The sequence below is a fragment of the Caloenas nicobarica genome, chromosome 11 (genome assembly GCF_036013445.1).
Source record: "Caloenas nicobarica isolate bCalNic1 chromosome 11, bCalNic1.hap1, whole genome shotgun sequence".
Lineage (NCBI taxonomy): Eukaryota > Metazoa > Chordata > Aves > Columbiformes > Columbidae > Caloenas > Caloenas nicobarica.
Genome location: NC_088255.1, coordinates 22457680 through 22476013, shown reverse-complemented (window position 1 = coordinate 22476013; position 18334 = coordinate 22457680). Strand labels below are relative to the sequence as shown.

General features: G+C 52.9%; 1 protein-coding gene and 1 long non-coding RNA gene across 2 annotated transcripts; one reads left to right on the top strand and one right to left on the bottom strand.

Annotated features, from left to right (window-relative positions):
• Nucleotides 1–1003: 1003 nt before the first annotated feature.
• CAV3 (caveolin 3) lies at nucleotides 1004–5898 on the bottom strand. Its single transcript, XM_065642548.1, has 2 exons — nucleotides 5730–5898; nucleotides 1004–2636 (listed from the first exon to the last, which is right to left on the bottom strand). The coding sequence occupies exons 1-2, from the start codon at nucleotides 5841–5843 to the stop codon at nucleotides 2295–2297; spliced, it is 456 nt and encodes a 151-aa protein (XP_065498620.1). The 5' UTR covers nucleotides 5844–5898; the 3' UTR covers nucleotides 1004–2294.
• Nucleotides 5899–6115: 217 nt separating this feature from the next.
• On the top strand, nucleotides 6116–14643 carry LOC135993233 (uncharacterized). Its single transcript, XR_010606836.1, has 4 exons — nucleotides 6116–6431; nucleotides 12546–12740; nucleotides 14100–14233; nucleotides 14557–14643. It is a non-coding gene; the product is annotated as an uncharacterized LOC135993233 (long non-coding RNA).
• Nucleotides 14644–18334: the final 3691 nt, after the last annotated feature.

Genomic DNA, 18334 nt, shown 5'->3' with positions numbered 1-18334 from the left:
TGTTTGCCCAGTGCCACACCAAGCAGCTGGGATCTGTGCACCCCTGTGTTCCGCAGCACGCCGGCAGCCGTGGCACAGCCCTGCGCAGCTGGGCGAGGGGCAGCTCTGCTGGCGGCGGGAGGGTTCCCGGGAATTCGGCAGCAGAGGGATGGGGACACCAGATGATGCTCCTGCCTTTGCTCCCGCAGCCGGCAGGGACGTACAGGAGCATGGCCAGCATGCAGCCAGAGGGTAATGTGTTGGGAATGAATATGAAAAATGCATTTAAACATGTACTTTATTTTTTCACTGTTATCAACAGGTACATTTTCACCTTTCATGTTCTGGCATTCCTTTGATTTTTTTTTTTTTTCTGGTAGCTTCAAGTGAGCGCTCAGCACATTTGCTGAACGCAACCCAACAGATTCAGTCTCAGCATATTTTACCAGCCTGGTTTAAAACCTTAGGTAAGCAGATAGCATTTTCCTCCCACGTTCACCTTCTTTCTCCTTGAGAGCAATTAGCTCCTGTGTAAAACAAGGAGTGGGGGTTCCTGTCTTATGGTGGACCCAGAGGCCTGGGGCATCCTCCGTCTGCCAGGATGGGAATGCGATGTGGTGATGGATTTTACTGTGACTGATGGGCAGAGCCAGGAGGACACTTTGGGAGAGGCAGGTGTTGCCTCGCCAGCCCTGGGTACCATTGTGGGCTGTGGTTACGGGGTCACACAGACGGGGCCGAGCCCCATGCGTGGGGACACTGCGGCCGAGTGACAGCACAGCCACCCGCCGAGCTCCCACACCATCCCCGGGCTGCCGCTCCGGGTTTGTCACTGTGGGAGGATATTGAATGTGCTGCCAAAAAGCTTTTCATAGTGACCAAAAGCGAAACAGAGGTGCTGACACATCAGCGGTGTGTGCTCCATGTGCAGGGAGCCCACAGACCGCTCCAGTGGGGAGATCAGAATTCTGCAGGGTTTTAGGTTCATGCTCTGAGCTGCTAGAACAAAAAAAAGATTTCAGTATTGTTTTTAATTATTTTTATTCCCACGAAAAGCTTTAAAAAATGCTCATGATAAAATGTTTTTGAAGATTTTTTTTTCCACTACAAATATCTAAGTATCTTTCTTTTTTTTGTGTATCACTCCATCCGTCTCGAGGCCCAGTGTCACTAGAGCACGGGTGCTGCATTGCTATGGGATAAAGAAAGTCCGCATTCCCAAGCCATTGGAAGAACACCAATAGAAAATCTGGCTCTTTCTTGTCCTTGGCATGGCACTGCAAGACACTTTGGCTCCAAGTCTTTGTTGGAAGCCAAAGGAAAAAAGCACATGAATACAATTGAGAATAACCTCTGAACAGCAAGACCTCCTGGGCCCTGATTCAGCAAAGCACTTAAGGCCAGAGCGAATAAAGTGTTTCAGTACCGCAAAGTTAAAGTATGGCTTCATGAGGATGGGCTAAGCAAATTAATTGGCAATACAGCGGAGGAAATTGCTCCCAATTGGACTTTCTGCCCTCATCCCAGTGTTGTCACAGGAGCGGGCAGGGTCTCAGAGGATGCTCCTTCCTCCGCCCCTGCACATCTGGAGAGCCAGAGCAGCGAGCACGTGGGGAATATTCTCCCTGAGAAACAAGCCAAAGCTTCACCTCAAGCCAAGCTCGTCCTTTCCCGAGCAAAGTCACCCAAAGCCGTTTGTTCTCGACACTGCTGGGCGCTGCCCACTCTGCAGCCCCATCACAGAGCATAACGATGCCCATAATTAAACAGCGAGTGTCACATTGCCACAAGTGGTTTTGCAATTGCCGGTGGCCCAGGCCCAGCATGTACTCCCAGGAGGCAGACACAACATTTCATTCACTAATTGATCTGGATTTCAAAGCTCTGCTGAAATGCAAACACACATGAAAAAAGTTAGCTTTCACTATTCTATCCATAAAACTTTCATGCAGAAAGATTTAATACAGAAGCTTCCACAACAACAATTATTTGCAGCAAATTATAATAATTCATATGCAAGTATTTTTCATAGTGTCATTCGAGACTGGAGGGATGGAGAAGCAGGCAGGGTTTGGTCTGTTGTCCAGCAGCACCTCTGCACCCTTGCTTCTCAATCTGCAGCTGCATGTCGTGGCCCAGGGCCATGGTCCAGGAGATGCTGCGGTCCAGATGCTGCGGTCCAGGCGATGCTGCGGTCCAGATGCTGCGGTCCAGGCGATGCTGCGGTCCAGGCGATGCTCTGGTCCCTCTCACAGGAACACGGCATGATGCAGGACCAGGGAACCTGCGCAGAGGGTGGTTGGGGCGGGCGAAACCTAGATCTCCTTCCGCAGAGCAACTCGGATGTTGCTGCAGATCTTGGAGAGCGCCTCAAAGAGCGGGTCGCAGAAGGTGTGGATGCAGAGGGAGTAGATTCGGCTGACGCACTGGATCTCGATCAGGTAGCTCTTGATGCAGGGCACCACCGCCCAGATGTGGCAGAAGGAGATGAGGGCAAAGAGGAAGCCCCAGACCACGGCCAGGGGGATGCCCAGCACGGCAGAGAGCAGTCGGTAGCACCAGTACTTGCTGACGGTGAAGGTGGTGTAGCTGGTTTTCCAGACGCTGTCAAAGCTGTATGTTCCCACAGGCTCAGCTATCACATCCTCAAAATCCACCTTGGGGGGAGAGAAGACGGAGGTAAGGGGGGTTTGGGGGGGCTCCAGCACGGGGGTGAGGATCCAAGCCTGAATGGGGGGGCTGGGGAGAGCCAGGGCTGTGCTGGGGGGACACGGATCGCCTGCACCCCCTGGGCGAGGGGACCCCTGCCCCGCAGAGCTCTGAGCGGGACGTGGCGCGGGGCTCCCGGCACTGCCCGGCCTCAGCATGCCACCCAAGCCTCACCCGCGGCACGAAAGCCCCGGCTTGGGGACATTCCCTGGTCCTGATCCCCGCGCTGTGGGCGCAGGTGTGGCTGGCACGAGCCCTCAGATGGGAGCTGCGCGTGGGAGCGTTTACTCTGGAAGAGGCCAGAGCCCATTCCTACCCTTTTTTAGCTTTCAGGGACATGAGCTGCTTGCTCGGCAAGAAGGTGGTTTGTGCTAATAAAAATCCAGCAGCCCTCTTGATTTACGGTTTATTTATGTATATCTGCGGAGGCGAGGTGCTCAATTCTGCCTGTGTTCTGTCTGAAGAGGGAGAGCGATCGGCTTGGCCGTGCCCTTCCCGGGATGGTGCTGTTGTGTGCAGGCATTGCGAGCGTCTCTGAATGACAAATGCTCTTAAAAGCCTCTGAACTACGCGTAGAGATCTTGTTGTGGTGTAACTCAATTTTGGGGAATGCATGAGCCAAGCTATTTGTCTTGGAAAAATGGCATGGCCTTTCCTTGGGAAGCTAATGTGTTTGTTTGTACATTTATGTTAAATTGCAATATCCACTCTGGTTCTGGAAGCACTTTGATTGCAAAATCTTTCTGCACCATCTTTAATTTCCTGGGGCGGGCAGGAGGTGCGGCAGGAATATTGACAGCAGGCAGGCTGGCAGGTCTGGGAACGCACTGGGCGGGCTGGAACCCATCAGCACGTCCCTGCACACCTGCCTGGGGGCCCGAGGCGCCAATCAGGGATCAATTAATGAAGGGCGTGGCAGGCTATAAGAGAAGAGTCTCTGCCTGGCTGCTGTTTTTGCTGGCGATGCCCCAGCAGGGGGTCTGGGGGAGCAGGAGAGGCAGAATCTGGAGCTGAGCCCGGGCACAGCCCCGCATGTTTGGGGACCACCGAATGCAGGTACCGCTCTGTTGCTTTGCTGGGGAAGAGGCTGTTAAAGCTCTGCAAAGCCTCTGTGGCCGGTGCCACTGCTGTAACTCATGTAGTTTCAAATCCTGGCTGTTGTACCGTACTGCTCAGGATGGCCTTGCCTATGGCCATGGGAACCCCTCAGCCTGCAAACCGCCCTGCTCCCCTCTGCACACTTTGAGCATCAGTGGTTCAGAGCCTGGGGTGTTCCGCAGTGTTTTGCTGCTCTCCGGGGAGCAGGGAGGCTTTTCCTTGCCCTCCAGGACACTGCTGCAGGGTCACAGCGAGCAGCGTGGGTGCGGGATGCTCTCTGCCTTCCCCCAGCCTTATCGGCCCTGCTATTTTTAAGGCAGGAGGAACACGAGGTACCTTGAGCAAGCGCTCTGAAAGCTTCCTGAGCTGGTGGAGCAGCAGTGTGGCCATATGAGAGCACGAGCTTGGAAATCCTCTTACGGGCTTTTGGGGATCTCCAAGGGGGAACAGACAGAGGTGGGGCTGCTAACAGTCAGCAAGCTCGATTTGTCTGAATTCCGCCCCATGACAATAACTTTGGCAGCACAGTTACAATAATTGGTTGGTGACTATACAAAATGAGAAAAAGCTTGACAGACTTGAGGTGAAGAAAACCCCAATTCATATCTGAAAAATGGAATGTGGAGCTCAGAATCAGATATGAGCAAGCTGTTGGTATTAGCAGGGTCTGCTGTGGTAGGACAAGGGGTGATGATTTTAACCTAAAGGAGGGAGATTCAGGCTGGACGTGAGGAAGAAATTGTTGGCCCTGAGGGTGGTGAGAGCCTGGCCCAGGTGCCCAGAGAGGTGGTGGCTGAACCATCCCTGGAGACATCCCAGGCCAGGCTGGACGGGGCTCTGAGCAACCTGAGCTGGTGCAGATGTCCCTGCTCATGGCAGGGGGGCACTGGGGGACCTGGGGAGGTCCTTCAACCCAAACTGTTCTATGGTTCTATGGAATGGGGCTGCCACGAGGGCTGGGGGTGGCCTGGAAGATGCTGGTGTCACCCCCGGTGACAGGGCTGTGGGGACGCGCTGGGCAGTGCAGATGTGGGACGTGCTGCCGGGAACACGCTGCAGATCCCGCCGTGCCTGGCAGCTGTCACGGGCACGTCTCACTGTGCACAGGGTGCCCATCTATGGTGTCACTGTCACAGCTCATCCAGGGGGATTTGAAAGTGACCATGCCCATGGCTTTAGCAGTAATAGTGTTCTAATGCACAAATGCAAGCTTGAATCTCAGCAGTATGATTGAGGCCATGTCCTGTTCCAAAGCCTTTGTGAGCAGGCTTTGTTCCTTCTGGCATGTCATCCTCTTTGATCTTACGGTGCAGTTTTAACAAGCCCCTTCCATCTCCTCCTGTCCTCCTTTGAGCCAAAATTATCTTTTCCATAATGCTAACAAAGCTCAGAGCAACCCAGCTGAGCTCTGGTGATCAGCATGTGGGAAAATGGTTCACTTTTCAGCTAGATCGAAACTCCTTTTGATCAAAAATAGACGGAGGAGGCTTGCTGCACCCTCCTGCTGCCATGGGTGAGAAATAATCTGCTTCCAAATAGGACAACACATATCTGAACGCTCTGGTGCTCAGATTGTCAGGTCTTTTTCCGAGGTTCCCTTTAAATCAGCGATATGGGCTGACCCTGTTTTATTTTTGGCTCCCCACTTGTGCAAAGGAGGGCGTCTCCATAAACCTTCAGGCTACAGCCGGTGAAGCTGGGGACTGCGCTCAAGGAACGGGAAATGTTGCGCTAGCCGGAGCCATGCACGGCACACGGTCACCCGGCTGGGCTGGGGCTTGTGGCAGGTCCCTCCCCGCAGCCCCAGGTAACGTCCCCTCCTGTGGCACACGGAGCAGGGACCCGCAGCCCCCCTGAGCTCCAGCCCAGCACCACAATCCCCGCACACCAACGGCATTAAGCGTCAGTGATGCTTCTACAACACCGTGCCGAGACGACCCTACCTTGACGACGTCCTCGTTGATGTGCTTCGGGTCTCTGTTCACCAGGTCGATCTCCTTGACGTGCTGGTCCTTGATGATGATCCTCTCGTCCAGCTCGCTCTGCTCCTCGGCCATGGCTGCTGCGGGGGGACGGGACGGGCAGGGTGTGAGCACCAGCTGCCCTGCGCCCCTGGCACCGCTCCAGGCTAAAATTAATGTCCTGGCTCCCGCGCCCGCCCTCGACCGTCCCTTAAAGGGGCTTTGCTGGGGCCAGCCCCGCGGTGTCGCCTCTGGGGGGGCACACGTGGGCAGCCGCTGGCCCTGGAGCTGGGGCGAGGGGGGCACGGGGGTGGGTGTGCAGCCCCAGCTGGGATTTTCTCCTTGCATGGAGAGGCAGAGTGGGAGAAACAATGCCCAAATTGGGGGAAAAAGTCCTCAAAAGCCTGAGAGAAATAGTTGTTTATAAGGGAAATAGTTGTTTATGAACCTGTAAACGAAGCAGCTCTGGGGAGACAGGAATTGTCTATAAACATTGCCCAGAGAAGCCACATTGTCCTGGGATGGTCGGTGACCCTCGGGGTCCCTCTGCGAGCCCGGGGGGCGCCTCACGGTATCAGCCTGAATTCCTTCCATTGCAGCTTCTTCACACAGAGAAAGTCAAGGAAACCCACAGACCAACCCACAGATCTGCAGCGGTCGGAACGTCTCCTCCACGAGCACTAGGTACAGCGACATTTAGCATATTAATGAAGATCTATTTAGCTGGTGCTGTATTTTGATAATCCTCATCAATCTCTTCAGTGCCCTCTTGTTTTTCGTGAGCTGAAGATTTCTTTAAAACTAATGGTTTTTTCAAAAAAAAAAAAAAAAAAAAAAAAGGCAAATCAGGCCACCCACCCACCCAAAGCTTCTGTTCACCCAGTTGATTGCAGGTGATGTATTCGAAGCAGCGCTGGGATGACAGACCCCTGTTCTCGCGCTGTGTCCCTTTGCTGCCTCCCGGCCGCTCTGAGGTCCGCCCAGGCGGCGCTGGGGGTGCCCTTGGTGACAAGGGGCTGTGCAGGTGACACAGCAGGCGGCTGAGACTTCCCCTGGTCAGCCCCGTGTGTCGGTACCGCTCATGCCGTGTTTGGAGGCAAAACCCCCGTTAATGTCAGGTGTTCACGCGACGCGCGTCTCTGAGCTGTTCTCTTGAACCCCGTTCCTTCACCTCCTGGTCCACGCGTGAAGCGGTGAAGCCACGCGGTGCCGCTGGCTGGGCAGCGCTCTGGGTTTCGCTGCTGAGATGGAATGTGGGGCAGGAATTGAAACCGCAAAGGCTGCTGGCTCCTGCAGAGCAGTGCGCTTCATCGCATCCGCGGGGCTCGGTACCTGCAGCTTGCCGTGCTGTGATGGTTTTGTTTCTGCCCTTTGAGCTGATACAATACAGTGCAAAATGGGATTGTGTTCTCTCATTCGGCTGAGGTGTCATGGGTCTCTCAGGCGTATTCATTTTTCCAGAGAATTGGTGCTGGCGAGTGCCTGGCTGAGCGTTACCGCAGGCCAAAAGCTGTCAGAATCCTCTAACTCCTTCTGCTACCTGCAGTGTTTTTTCCGTATTTTAGCTGTGGTCTGCAAACTGTTTTTCTTGGGGTTTCTGCTCCAGTGGAAGCAGATGTTGGGGATGCTCTGTGGTGTGACACATCCATGGCCAAAGCTGAGATGGCTGCAGCTTGTCAGAGACCTCCCCGACCCCTTCTGTGGGGAGAGAAAGGGCAGGACTTGGGCTGGAAGGTATGTGTGCAAACCCACGGCATTTTGCGAAAGTAATGGAGAAGGAATAAATTCTGTAAAGGTTTGTGAGTGTGGGATTGTGAGTTTAAATCTGGGCAGGTTGCTTCTGGAGAGGGGTGTTGATCAGTGACCCCGTCCTGGCTGCATTCCTCCAGCTGAAAGGATGCTGGAAAATCCCTCAGTGCTGGAAAATCCCTCAGCAGCAGGAATTCCACATCCTGGATCTCTCGCTGGCAGTGTGGATCGGTGTGGCCCTGTTCCTTTGCCTTCCCGCCGGCTCGGTGGAGTGACAAATCCTCCAGGCTCGCAAGCTTTGGGCAGCAGCTCTGAGGCCAGCCCTGCTCTGCCGCGGCCGGGTTCCTGCTTGGCAAAGCTTTGTGGCACCACCGAGGCTGAGCGCCTCAAGATAGATGGTGGGGGGTGTTTGTGCAAAATAAGTAGTTTTCGCCCTGCCCTGGGCTGACAGCACAGGTTGCTGGTGTGCGCGGAGGCGTTCTGCGCGCGTACCACGGCGGAGGGGGCAGCAACGCTCTTGGCTGGGGACCAGCGCTGCATTTAGGAGGCGCAGCTGCCGCCGGCGTGATGGAGGGGGCGACACGAGGTGTTTGCTCCCTGCAGCTCGGCTCTTTCCTCCAGCCGTCCCGTGTGGAAGGTGTCACGGCAGGAAGCGGGGCTGGTGACCTGCCTGGGGTGCGAGGGCTCGGCCGTCCTGTCCCGCTGGGGCAGCCGGCGTGGCCGTGGGGGACAGGACCGCGCGGCCACGCGGGACAGGACAGCCGGGTGGCCATGGCGTGAGCACACGCTGGCCCTGCCGCGCCGCTCGGGTGGGATTTCTGACAGCCTGAGTCACTCGCTGGCTTCAGCCTGGGCTTGGCTGGTCCTGGCTGTCTGCACCCCGGCATGGGGCTCTGGTGGCCCAGGCGTGGGAGGAGGAACATGTGGTTAACGTGCAGTTAGCGGGTGTCTCAAGCAGCGATGAGAGAGAAGAGGAATATTGTGTTGCGCTGTAGACACTATAAATAAATCTCTTTCTGAGTATGTTGAGACTGTGAATGGGACACCAAGGAAAAGCTGCTGCTGTGCACTGTGTACAGCGGCCCTACAGTAGTATTTGTTAGTCACTAATGACAACCAGGAATTTAATTGCTAAGTATAGCTAATAAAACAATAGCAGTTTTAGTTTTAGCAAATATGAATACTTCCTTGAGGAGGGATACAGATGGTGTGCACTGAAAGAATTTGCTGGCCGTGGCTTGTCTTGGGGAGACTCTGTCCCAGCCTGGCCATGCTCCGGCTCAGGTAGGCTGGAGGTGTCGCTCCAGACTGCCCGAATGGATAAGGCGCTGGGCTCTTCAAGCAGGAATTGTGGGTTTGGGTCCCCACTGCGGTGACTCATCACCCCCCCAGCAGGTGCGGAATGGAGCGACTTGAGGAACAGGGAGCAATGGCAGCACGTGCTGCCCCGGGGGGCTGTTCCCAAATAGGAACGGGCGGACCAGAGCTACTGAATAGGTTCTGCAAGCAGAACTAAATTGTAACAGTGAGGGAGGTGTAAGAGGTGACAGAGTCACCCTGAATTCTCAAAAAGAGCTCCCGCAAAGCAAAAAAGGGGGAAGTTATCACAGAAAACTCCATTCTAGAGGGAATAGGAGTCTCAGCATGCAGGTCTGCAACTTCTTGGGTGCAAACTGGAACATAGGAGGTTATATATGAGAAGAAACTTCTTCACAGGAGTCTCCTTCTCTGCAGACGTTCCAACCCGGCTGGACGCCTTCCTGTGCAACCTCATCTGGGTGCTCCTGCTCCGGCGGGGGGATTGCACTGGATGAGCTTTCGAGGTCCCTTCCAACCCCTGGTGTTCTGTGATTCCGTAACCTCTAATTCGGTCCTTGGTGCTGCTGGGGTCACTTCTTGTTCTCTGCTGGAGAGACCTTCTCCAAAACAGAGACCAGCTGCACTGAAATTCAAATCATTCACTTTGAGAACATTTGTGAGGAAACCTTGTGACAAGTTTCTGCAGAAACAAATAGTTACCGTTGCCCCCCCCAGCCAGCCTTGTATGTGTCTCAAGGGGAGTATTGCTTTTAGTAAATAGAGGATCAAAGCCTGGGCTGGCTGCGGGCTGGAAGGATAGGTGTTATGAACCTAGAAGCCTGCTAGAGGTCAGATAAATAACCTGCAGCTTGGTCCTAGCGAGTAAAATATATTTCTCTCGAGCAGAGAAGAATAAAGCAGAAATAAAGCTTGCAGAAATCAAAGCTCCTATGAAAATAAATAGACCAGAATTGCAGTGAAGGAATAATAAAGAAGAAGAAATTGGGAGCTTTTGCTATCGAGTTCTCTGAGAGCATGTGGTATGGTGTGGGAGAGCAGAGCCAGGTTCAAAGTGATGCTGGTAAACGAAGTCTCAGGTTAAAGCAGGAGGAATGACTCTGTGCATAAATCCTGACCTCAGGGGCTTTTAATCCTTCAGCTCAGTTTAGCGTGTGTAACAAGGAAAGCAAATGAACGTGTATTTCAAGCGAGTGGAAGGTGCTGCCAGATGGGAGCACAAGCTCTGCCTTTGGTGTTTGGAGCAGAGTGCTCCTTTCATCTTTTTTTAAAAAGCAAAACAAAACTGCCTTTCATGTCCCTTCCCACGAGCATCTTTTAACTCTTCTGACAATCTGCTGCAGGTTAAAGCTCAGTTTTGATGATCCATTCCCTAATGCTACTTCTCCCTGAAAACAGGATGCTGCGAGTGGTTGTGCCGTGTGATCTTGTCTGTGGTTTCTCCTGCATGTTCCCCTGTGATGCTCCAAGTCCCCAGCTGGGTCTCTGGTGGCAGGAGAATGTGTGTGCAGGCTTGGTAGTGCTGGGGTTGAGTTTCTCTTGTTTGGGGCACAAATCTGCCAACCTGGTTAACAGATCTGCAAACACCTGAGCCTCTCCTTGTCTTCCTTTGCTGGCTTAACCGAGCACCAGCGTGAACTGCAGGCAATGACTTTGTGCCGCACGAGGTTTGCGCTACAAAGCACCTCGAGTTTCACATGCAGAAATAATTTAAAGTAAACAAGTGGAATCGAAATGCACAGAAGGAGCAAAAGCCTCAGGTAAGAAAGCTGTTTAATGCACTCTTTTGCTGGTCAACTTGGGAACACTTGAGGGAATTACGTGTTTCCAGGAGAATGGGGTGAGGCTTCTCCATCCGCTCCGATTCCCTCTCTCCGTTCCTGCTCTCTCCCACGGGCACTGCAGTCCAGAGCTCCTTTACCACAAACGGCATCCGGCCCTTCTGCCCGGTTCTCCTGTTGGCCTGGAAGAGGAACCTGGTCCTGCCTGGTCTGCGTCAGCCCTCGGACAGCCCGGCCCCGTGTCCTGCGCTGCGGCCCCGTGTCCTGCGCTGCGGCCCCGTGTCCTGCGCTGCGGCCCCGTGTCCTGCGCCCGTGAGCGGCACAGGGTCCCTCTGCTCACACTCCTCCTCGCTCCTCACTCCTCGAGTGCTAATGAGTGCAGCAGAAGCCGAAGCCAGGGATTTAATGGCATTGCCATTTCAGAGGCAGCTGAAATAGGTGGCTGGTAAATAAAAGTTTGAGTAGAAGCTCTGTCATGTTTAATATCAATCAAAATTAAATTTCACTGAGGAAGTACAGAAAAAAACATTCATTTATCATTCAAGTCTTCTTAGATTGCTTCAATTTAAAGTGTTTTGCCCTTTAGAAGAGAGAGAAAGTCTATGAATATTAAATTCGTGCCCCTGTGGACACACAACCACCTCATCTTTCTGCATTCTGTCCCTGTTGCAAGTGCTGGGACAGGAGCTGGAGACCGTCCTGGGGGTGCGGGGGGCTGGGGGCGCTCTGGAGGGCGAGTGGGTGCTGCCGCTTCTGCAGACGTGAGCAGGGGGACAGGTTTAGGGCCACACAGAGCAGAATCTGGGCTGTCCTGCTGGAAATCCTGTTCTTTATTTGTAGTGGAGCCTTTGGTGTAGAGCAGGGAGGGAGAGCAACAAGCTGGGTAAAGCTGCATTTCATCCTGTGCTCCACAATCAACAGTTCTTCCTTTTGCCTTCGGGTTGTTTTGAGCTTCTTTTTGCTTTGGACATTAGTGCTGAATCTCTGGGATGCCCAGATGCTGAGGGTGCAGCAGAGCCCTTGGGTCTGGGCCGGGGGCGTGATGCAGCCGTCACCGGTGGGCAGGGGGACAGGGCTGTCCTCCAACGGGGACATAGCAGGTCGGTAGGAGACCTGAGGAGATGACACCACATAAAGACACCCAGGCACCGCAGAGTTTCTGCTTTTAATGCTGTGTTTAACAATAGCTGTGCACTGGGTATCACACAAACATCTACAGCTGCATTTCTTGTTATGCAACTCGTCAGAAACTAATTGAGCCTGTAACAGCTAGCTATTTCCTAATTCCCTCTTAATCACATTCTGATGGCTGTGGGCAAAGCTACATTGAAAATGTTGGACAAACCACTGTCCTGTATCAGGTTAGAGTGGAACAAAATGTGTTGGGTGCTGGAGCGGTGAGGATGCTCAGGGGAATGGTCAGGGTGCTCAGCGGAGCAGCCGCGCTCATGCCCGCAGCCCTGGCCGGGTCTGTCCGCGCTGCTGCGGGAATGTTCAGGTCCCTGGGCACACGGTGGCCTGGCACGGTGCTGAGGGGTCGGCAGCACTGGGGGTGTCTCCTGCTCAGGGAAAATCCTGCTTTGAGTGACTCCTGCGATGTTGTTCCTCCACTGAAGGCAAGAGAGGACAGCGCTGGAGTGGCCCCTTTCAGCTCATGTTTATATCTCCTCTTAATCTCAGTGCTTTTCTCTCACACCAGCACTCCAAATTCCTTTAGATTTTCATTTTTAAATAGCCTGGCTTGGCCTTTCCTTATCAAGTGAGAGCCTTTTCTTGATTTATCACTGGTGACATAACCAATTGGGCAGTCTGATAATCAGATTTAACTAGTTGGCGTGCTGCTGATTAGAACCAGGGTCCGAACTTGCCTTTGGCTATTATTTATCCTGATGTTATTAGTTTTTTCTTTAATCAAACCCCATGCATCAGTGAGTAATGCTTTCCCTTTCAGCAAACACTGCTCCAGGCTGCAGGATCAGGACCCAGGTAAGGAGGGAGGCGCTGCCAGCGTCCCAGAGATCGCGGTCGTGGCTCCGAGGGGCGTCTGCATCAACCTACAGCCGATGCAATGAGAAACCAGACAGTTAAAACTCTCTTGCTGGCAAGAAAACGACCCCAAATAGGGGATTTGCAACAGAGGTTTAAGGTAAGAAAGGGAATGTGTGTGTGTGCCCCAGGAGCGGCTGCCCTGCTGATGGGTTCAGGACTCCAATTCCACCCTGCAGACTGGCACTATTTACAACATGGAACAGATGGGAGAGGAAGCAGAGCGAGGGCTTTCCCCTCTCTGAGGTCCAAGGGAGATCAGGGAAGACTGACCCGGTGCAGGGACACGAGCAGGGTGCGTGGGGTGGGGTGCTGGGTGTCTGGGGGGGCTGCTCTGCTTCTGGAGAGCCCTTTGCTTCCCCACAGCAATGGGTTTTTCCCTCCCACCTGGGAGCTGCGGCTTTACGGTGCTCTCTCACTAGACACTCCAGCCCTGCAGAAATGTGATGTGGTTTAAAGGTGGGGGCTCAGGAGCCCGGTCCTTCTTTGAAAGGAACAGGCTGAGCTGGGCTTTGACTAAAACACTCTGCGAGGTTTGTGTGGGGCAGGCGAGTGCAGGCAGCAGTGCCTGCTGCCACTCATAAATAAGAAAAGATGCTGCTCTTTGGGTGATGTCATGGCAGAGACATGCAGAGGTATTTTTGCAGTGTTGATCGATATTGCTTGGCTGTGGCACACCCAGAAGGCTCCTAATGCCTTCCACTAAAAACCTTTCAAGCCCTGGAAGGGGTTTTAGTCTCTTAATAAAACCCCGTGCAGAATGCAGATGCCTATTTCTAGCCCCGGCAGCTTTGCACGTGAGAGGTTTCAGCTGCTCTTCCCTCTTCTGCTCTGACCTATTGTGGTGCCGCTCTGCCTGGCAGCGCCTGCCTGCAAAGTGAATACTGGGGTGGGCTCGGGCTCCAACGGACCTGCTGACAATTTTCCCCTAAAATAGCAATTTTAGGACTAAGGTTGCTGGCCGAGCGGTGTTCCTGTGGCACTGGAGGGCTGGCTGGCAGGGCTGAGGTCCCTGCGGGAAGGCTCAGTTGCGTTACTTTAAGCGAGAAGAAAAGATGACAAGTTTGTGAGCACCTAATATCCCAGCTTAGAATGCTGACAGCTGCTGAAAAACCGTGCTGAAGAGACTGGCAAATATAGTGCCATGAAAACAGAGTTTCCTGCCTCCCTCTCCTCCCAGTGGATGTTTCATCTGTAGCATCGCATGTGGCAGTGCAGAACTGGAAAAATACTGTCTGCTCCAACAAAGTATATGCGGAAAAACTGTGGCTCAGTTCTGTAAAGCTAAAGTGATCTCTCAGCCATTAAAGTCTTTGTTAAACAGGAAAAACACTTTCTATTCCATGTAAGACCACACTGCCAGGATCAGATTGCTGTTTGTGCTCTGGTCCAAGTCATTTTGCTGTTCCCTGCTGGGCTTTAGCAACTTAATACATACACTGGGTTTTCTCCATTGTAGGTACCTCCTGTGGACACCTCAAGCCCTGTCCTGCAGCCACCGGGACAAATGTTGCCCCAAAAAGCCATGGGTGGCTTGCCCAGCACCGGCTGCTCCTCACCCGCTATCGGCTGCTGCAGCTCCAGCCCCAGCAGGTTCGTGCCTCTGTGGTTTCAGTTGCTGTTGCCACTTGTGTTTCCCACCTGAGCATCCCCTGCCGCGCAGTGGAGCCGAGAGCTCCGCCAGGCACAGCCCCCAGCCCCTGGGCGCCCAGTGCTCCAGTGCGGTTCTGCTTTCCAGTCTGATTCACAGCTCGGGGAGATGGGTTTCATAGTGGAAATGAAAGCTTGGTGGTTATTGCTAGAACATCGCGTCAGTTGTGCTCTATTTTTTGCCTCTGATAAATGATAGCATTTCAGGTATTTTCTTCTGCGTTTACCATCACATCCATCAGTCTGTGTGGTGTGTGTCCTTGCAGCCTCTCATGGTCCTGCAACTGGAACAATAACGGCCGATTTGCCCCCAAATCCTCCGTGTGCTGCAGACGGGAGGTGCAGGGGAGCGGAGCAGAGGCAGGTGCAGGGGAGCAGGGGGGTCCCGTGGGCAGCGGGGAGGGAAGTGCTGGGTGCTGGGTGGAGGCAGTGGTTTGAGGCAGTGGTTTTGGGGGGAGTCCATTTCCAATAGGAGATAGGGAATAACACCAAGAGGAAGCATTACCTCCTTCCCCCGACCCCCCCGCTAGACCTTATTTATTGAAAGCAAAATAAACCACGTGTCTTCGACAAATATTATGACATTTCATTATTCACACTAAGCCTGATAAGCGAGCTGTTTTAGGGACTGTGGTACATGATTTATTTAGCTTGGACGTGGATATAAATCCAGTCTGTGGAGGAAGCATTGTAACTCTGCAGGAATGCGGATGCTCTCACGTCCACTGGAGCACAGCCAGTACCTCGTACCTAATTTGTGTTGGTTTAGTGTAAACAGGGCACCCAAGACCACTGGTAACATGTTGTAGGAACCAGGTGATTTCACCAGTGGCTGAGAAGAGCTGAAAAGTGGGTGGTGCATATTAGAGATCTTTAAATGGAGAAGAAAATTCTATTTAAGATAAGCATATCTTCAGTGCACAAAATTGATTACTATGCTCAGGATAAAAGGGAGAAATAGAAGAAATAATCTTGATTTTCTTCCATTGCCTTTGTCTTACAGGCAGCTTTTAGGGATTTCAGCTCGGACTGTCCACGTCTGCAGAACAAAACCCGCCGAGCAGCATGTGTCAGTTGGAGGGGCGGCTGCAGCCGGAGCCTCGTCCCCCCGGTTTGGTGACATTGTGGACCTGGGCACTTGCCCCTTGTCCCACTGGCTTTACATAGAGGCTCCCCGGGACCCCCTCCTGCCGCGCTGGGGTCAGGCACGGAGCATTTGGGGTACCCAGGCCAGACAGTTACTTCTTCTATGACTTATTTTTGTGTCTAAGTTTTAATTTTGCTTCAGAAGCCGGGATGCTCTCCTGGGTCCCGGAGATGGATTGCTGTTCTACACAGCAAGCTCTGCTCTGTGAAAATAAACGTTTTACCTGCAACAGAAGACATTGAAGGCTGGGAAAATGAATAAGTATTTTTTTGCCTTTAAGCATGTAAGGTGCTGGTGTACCTGCCGTGGGTAAAGCCGCTTGCAGTCAGTGACCCCAGCGGGGTTTGGCCCGTGCTGCTGGTCTCTGAGCTGGTCCCAGTGTCATGCTGGAGTTTTCCAAGAGTCAACACCAGACTATTTGTATTTTTATGCGTGTTGGCTGGCTAGGGCTATTTATGACAGCAGAACTGAAAGAATTAATATTCATAAACTTGCCCTGACTACACAATATAAATTGTGGCTGGTTGTGACAGTGCCCTTGTGCAAACCACTGCATGGCAGCTGCGTAGATGGAGCTGGGCAGTCTTTGTGCACAAATTTCAGGTTTTTTGAAAGAGCTCTGCTGCTGTTTCAGCAATGCCAGAGCAAGGCTGGGCTGGTTGCAGAGCGATGCTGACCTTGGTAATCCGGGTGAGCCTTCATCCCTCGAGCCGCGGTGGCAGCTGGGCCATGGGGATGTGTCAATGGGCAAGAGACGCCTGGGCTATCGCATCCCAACCTGGGCCTGAGCGGCTTTCCAGGCATCACAGAGCAGCTTTGCAGATTGACTCCAGGTCTGAAGGACATGATGGGAAGTGGCATGGACGTACATACTGGAAAACTTGCTTGTGGGGGCTGAAGGAAAAATAGTGAAACAAAATGAGCCGACAATGATACAATAAATGGAAGGAAAAAGTAGAGGAGGGTCTAACAAGATCCCAGCTGTGTTGGAATCAAAAGGTATAATATTCGTGTGTGTAAATCCCTCATTGGAACTGGTGTCCATATGTGGAAGAAAGCAATACTGCTTTTCTCCTGCCACACACTATTTCTGGTGCTCTCTAAAGTCATGCCCAAGACTCGCTGGTATTTCATGAAGAAAATGTTCGGTTCTTTAGGGAAAGCAGTGCCAGAGTCCAGAAAAATAGATACTTTAATAGCCATGTGCTTGAATAAATGTTATTCTTTCCCTTGTTTTTATAATTAAAAAAAGAATTTGGTGAGAAAGCTTTATCACTTCAGAGACTGACATCTTCCCTACTACTTAGATATGGAGGGGGGAAGGGGACAGTTGCACATCCCTGAAGAAAACGAGCCCCGCGTGCCGGAGGCTGCGGATCGTGGTGCAGCTGGTGCAGCAGCGGCAGCGGGAGCCCCGAGCCAGCGCTCCGGTGCAGGGGTGACAGCGGGTCTGCTCCTGGAGAGCGCAGGTGGGTCCCTGTCTGCAGAAGGTCACCCTGCCCCTTGGTGATCAGTGCCCTGAAGCCCTGTAGTTAGTGCTGATTTGGAGCCCTTGCTTGGAAAAAGCCAAAATTATTCATCCTCAGGACACGGTGGTTATAAGCAGAAGGGCAACATTTTCCAACAGTTTTTTCCCAGACACATATAAATATGCATGTGAGAATTTGGGTGCTCCTGTCTGTTTTGCCATGTTTTTGGTTGCAAATTCCCTTCCACTTAAGCAGAGCAATTGAAAATCCCATTTTGATGTTTTCAGCTCCATTTTTCCCAATGATATTGTGCAGCTGTTTTGAGGACTGATGCATGGAGAAAGGGATCACCTTGTCTGTTTGCACGTCTCTTATGAGCAGGGCAGAATGTAACTGGCTTAGATGTGCCAGAGAAGGGCTGGGTGTTAGGAGGAATGTGTCAGTGGTGGGCTGGGGTGGTGACAGTCCCCCCGTCTCGGGTGTAGCTGTGTGGCTGAAGGAGGTACATGGCACACTTGTACGGCTGAATCGGAGCCTTCTCGCGATGGAGTGAGGTGACATGCAGGGACACAACGCGTGTGAAGCTGAGCTTCTGAGGCTTCCTCGCCATGCACTGAAGTTGTTTTTCTTTGACAATGGGCACAGCTGCTGCTCTGGATGAGGGAACAACGTCTGCTCCATCTGCAAAGGACGAGGGTGGCTGCTGAGCAGCATCAACCTGCAAGGCTAGCAACAAATCTTAAATCTCAGGTGGGTCTAATGTGGGCAGAAAATCCTTCTTTTCCAAGGTAAATACACTGGCAAGCAGAGGATGAGCAGGAGACGCTGGTGTCCCTTACAGGGCAGCGTGTAGCAGTGCAGGGCTGCTCAGCCGCGATGGTGGTTCCCGCTCGCAGGGTTTGCTGCAGAGCTCTGTGCCAGGGCTGTGGCTGCTGAGGACAAATCTCCGTCACTCCATGTGCTTCCACCCTGCCCTTCCGTTCCCTTTGTTATAACAAGGATGCTTGTTACTCACCCAGCCATTGGAGATGGGAATCCGCATGACACGCTTTTGCAGTTTGTCTCCAATCTCCGGTTCATAAAGCCCCCAGGTTGCTCTGTGCTGCTTCGGATTGAACTCTCAGCCATCCTTCTTTTACTGGTACTGCTTTTGAGGCTGTATTTTTTTATTGTTTGTAAAATGGCTGTAAAAATAAAATAATACCAGCACTCGTCCGAGCCTTTGAGGCCAACACCTGCTGGGAGCAGAGCCGGGGTGTGCTGGGCCCGGTTTGCTCTCCAGCACTGCCGGCTTCCAGGGTGTCCTTAGGAAGCAGAAACCTGTGGCGCCAAAGACGTGTCTGCCCTAGGACACCCAGAGAGGAGGAGGAGGGTGCTCGCCGGGCTGCTGGGGTGGCTGTTGTGCTCATAGCAGAGCACGACGCAGGA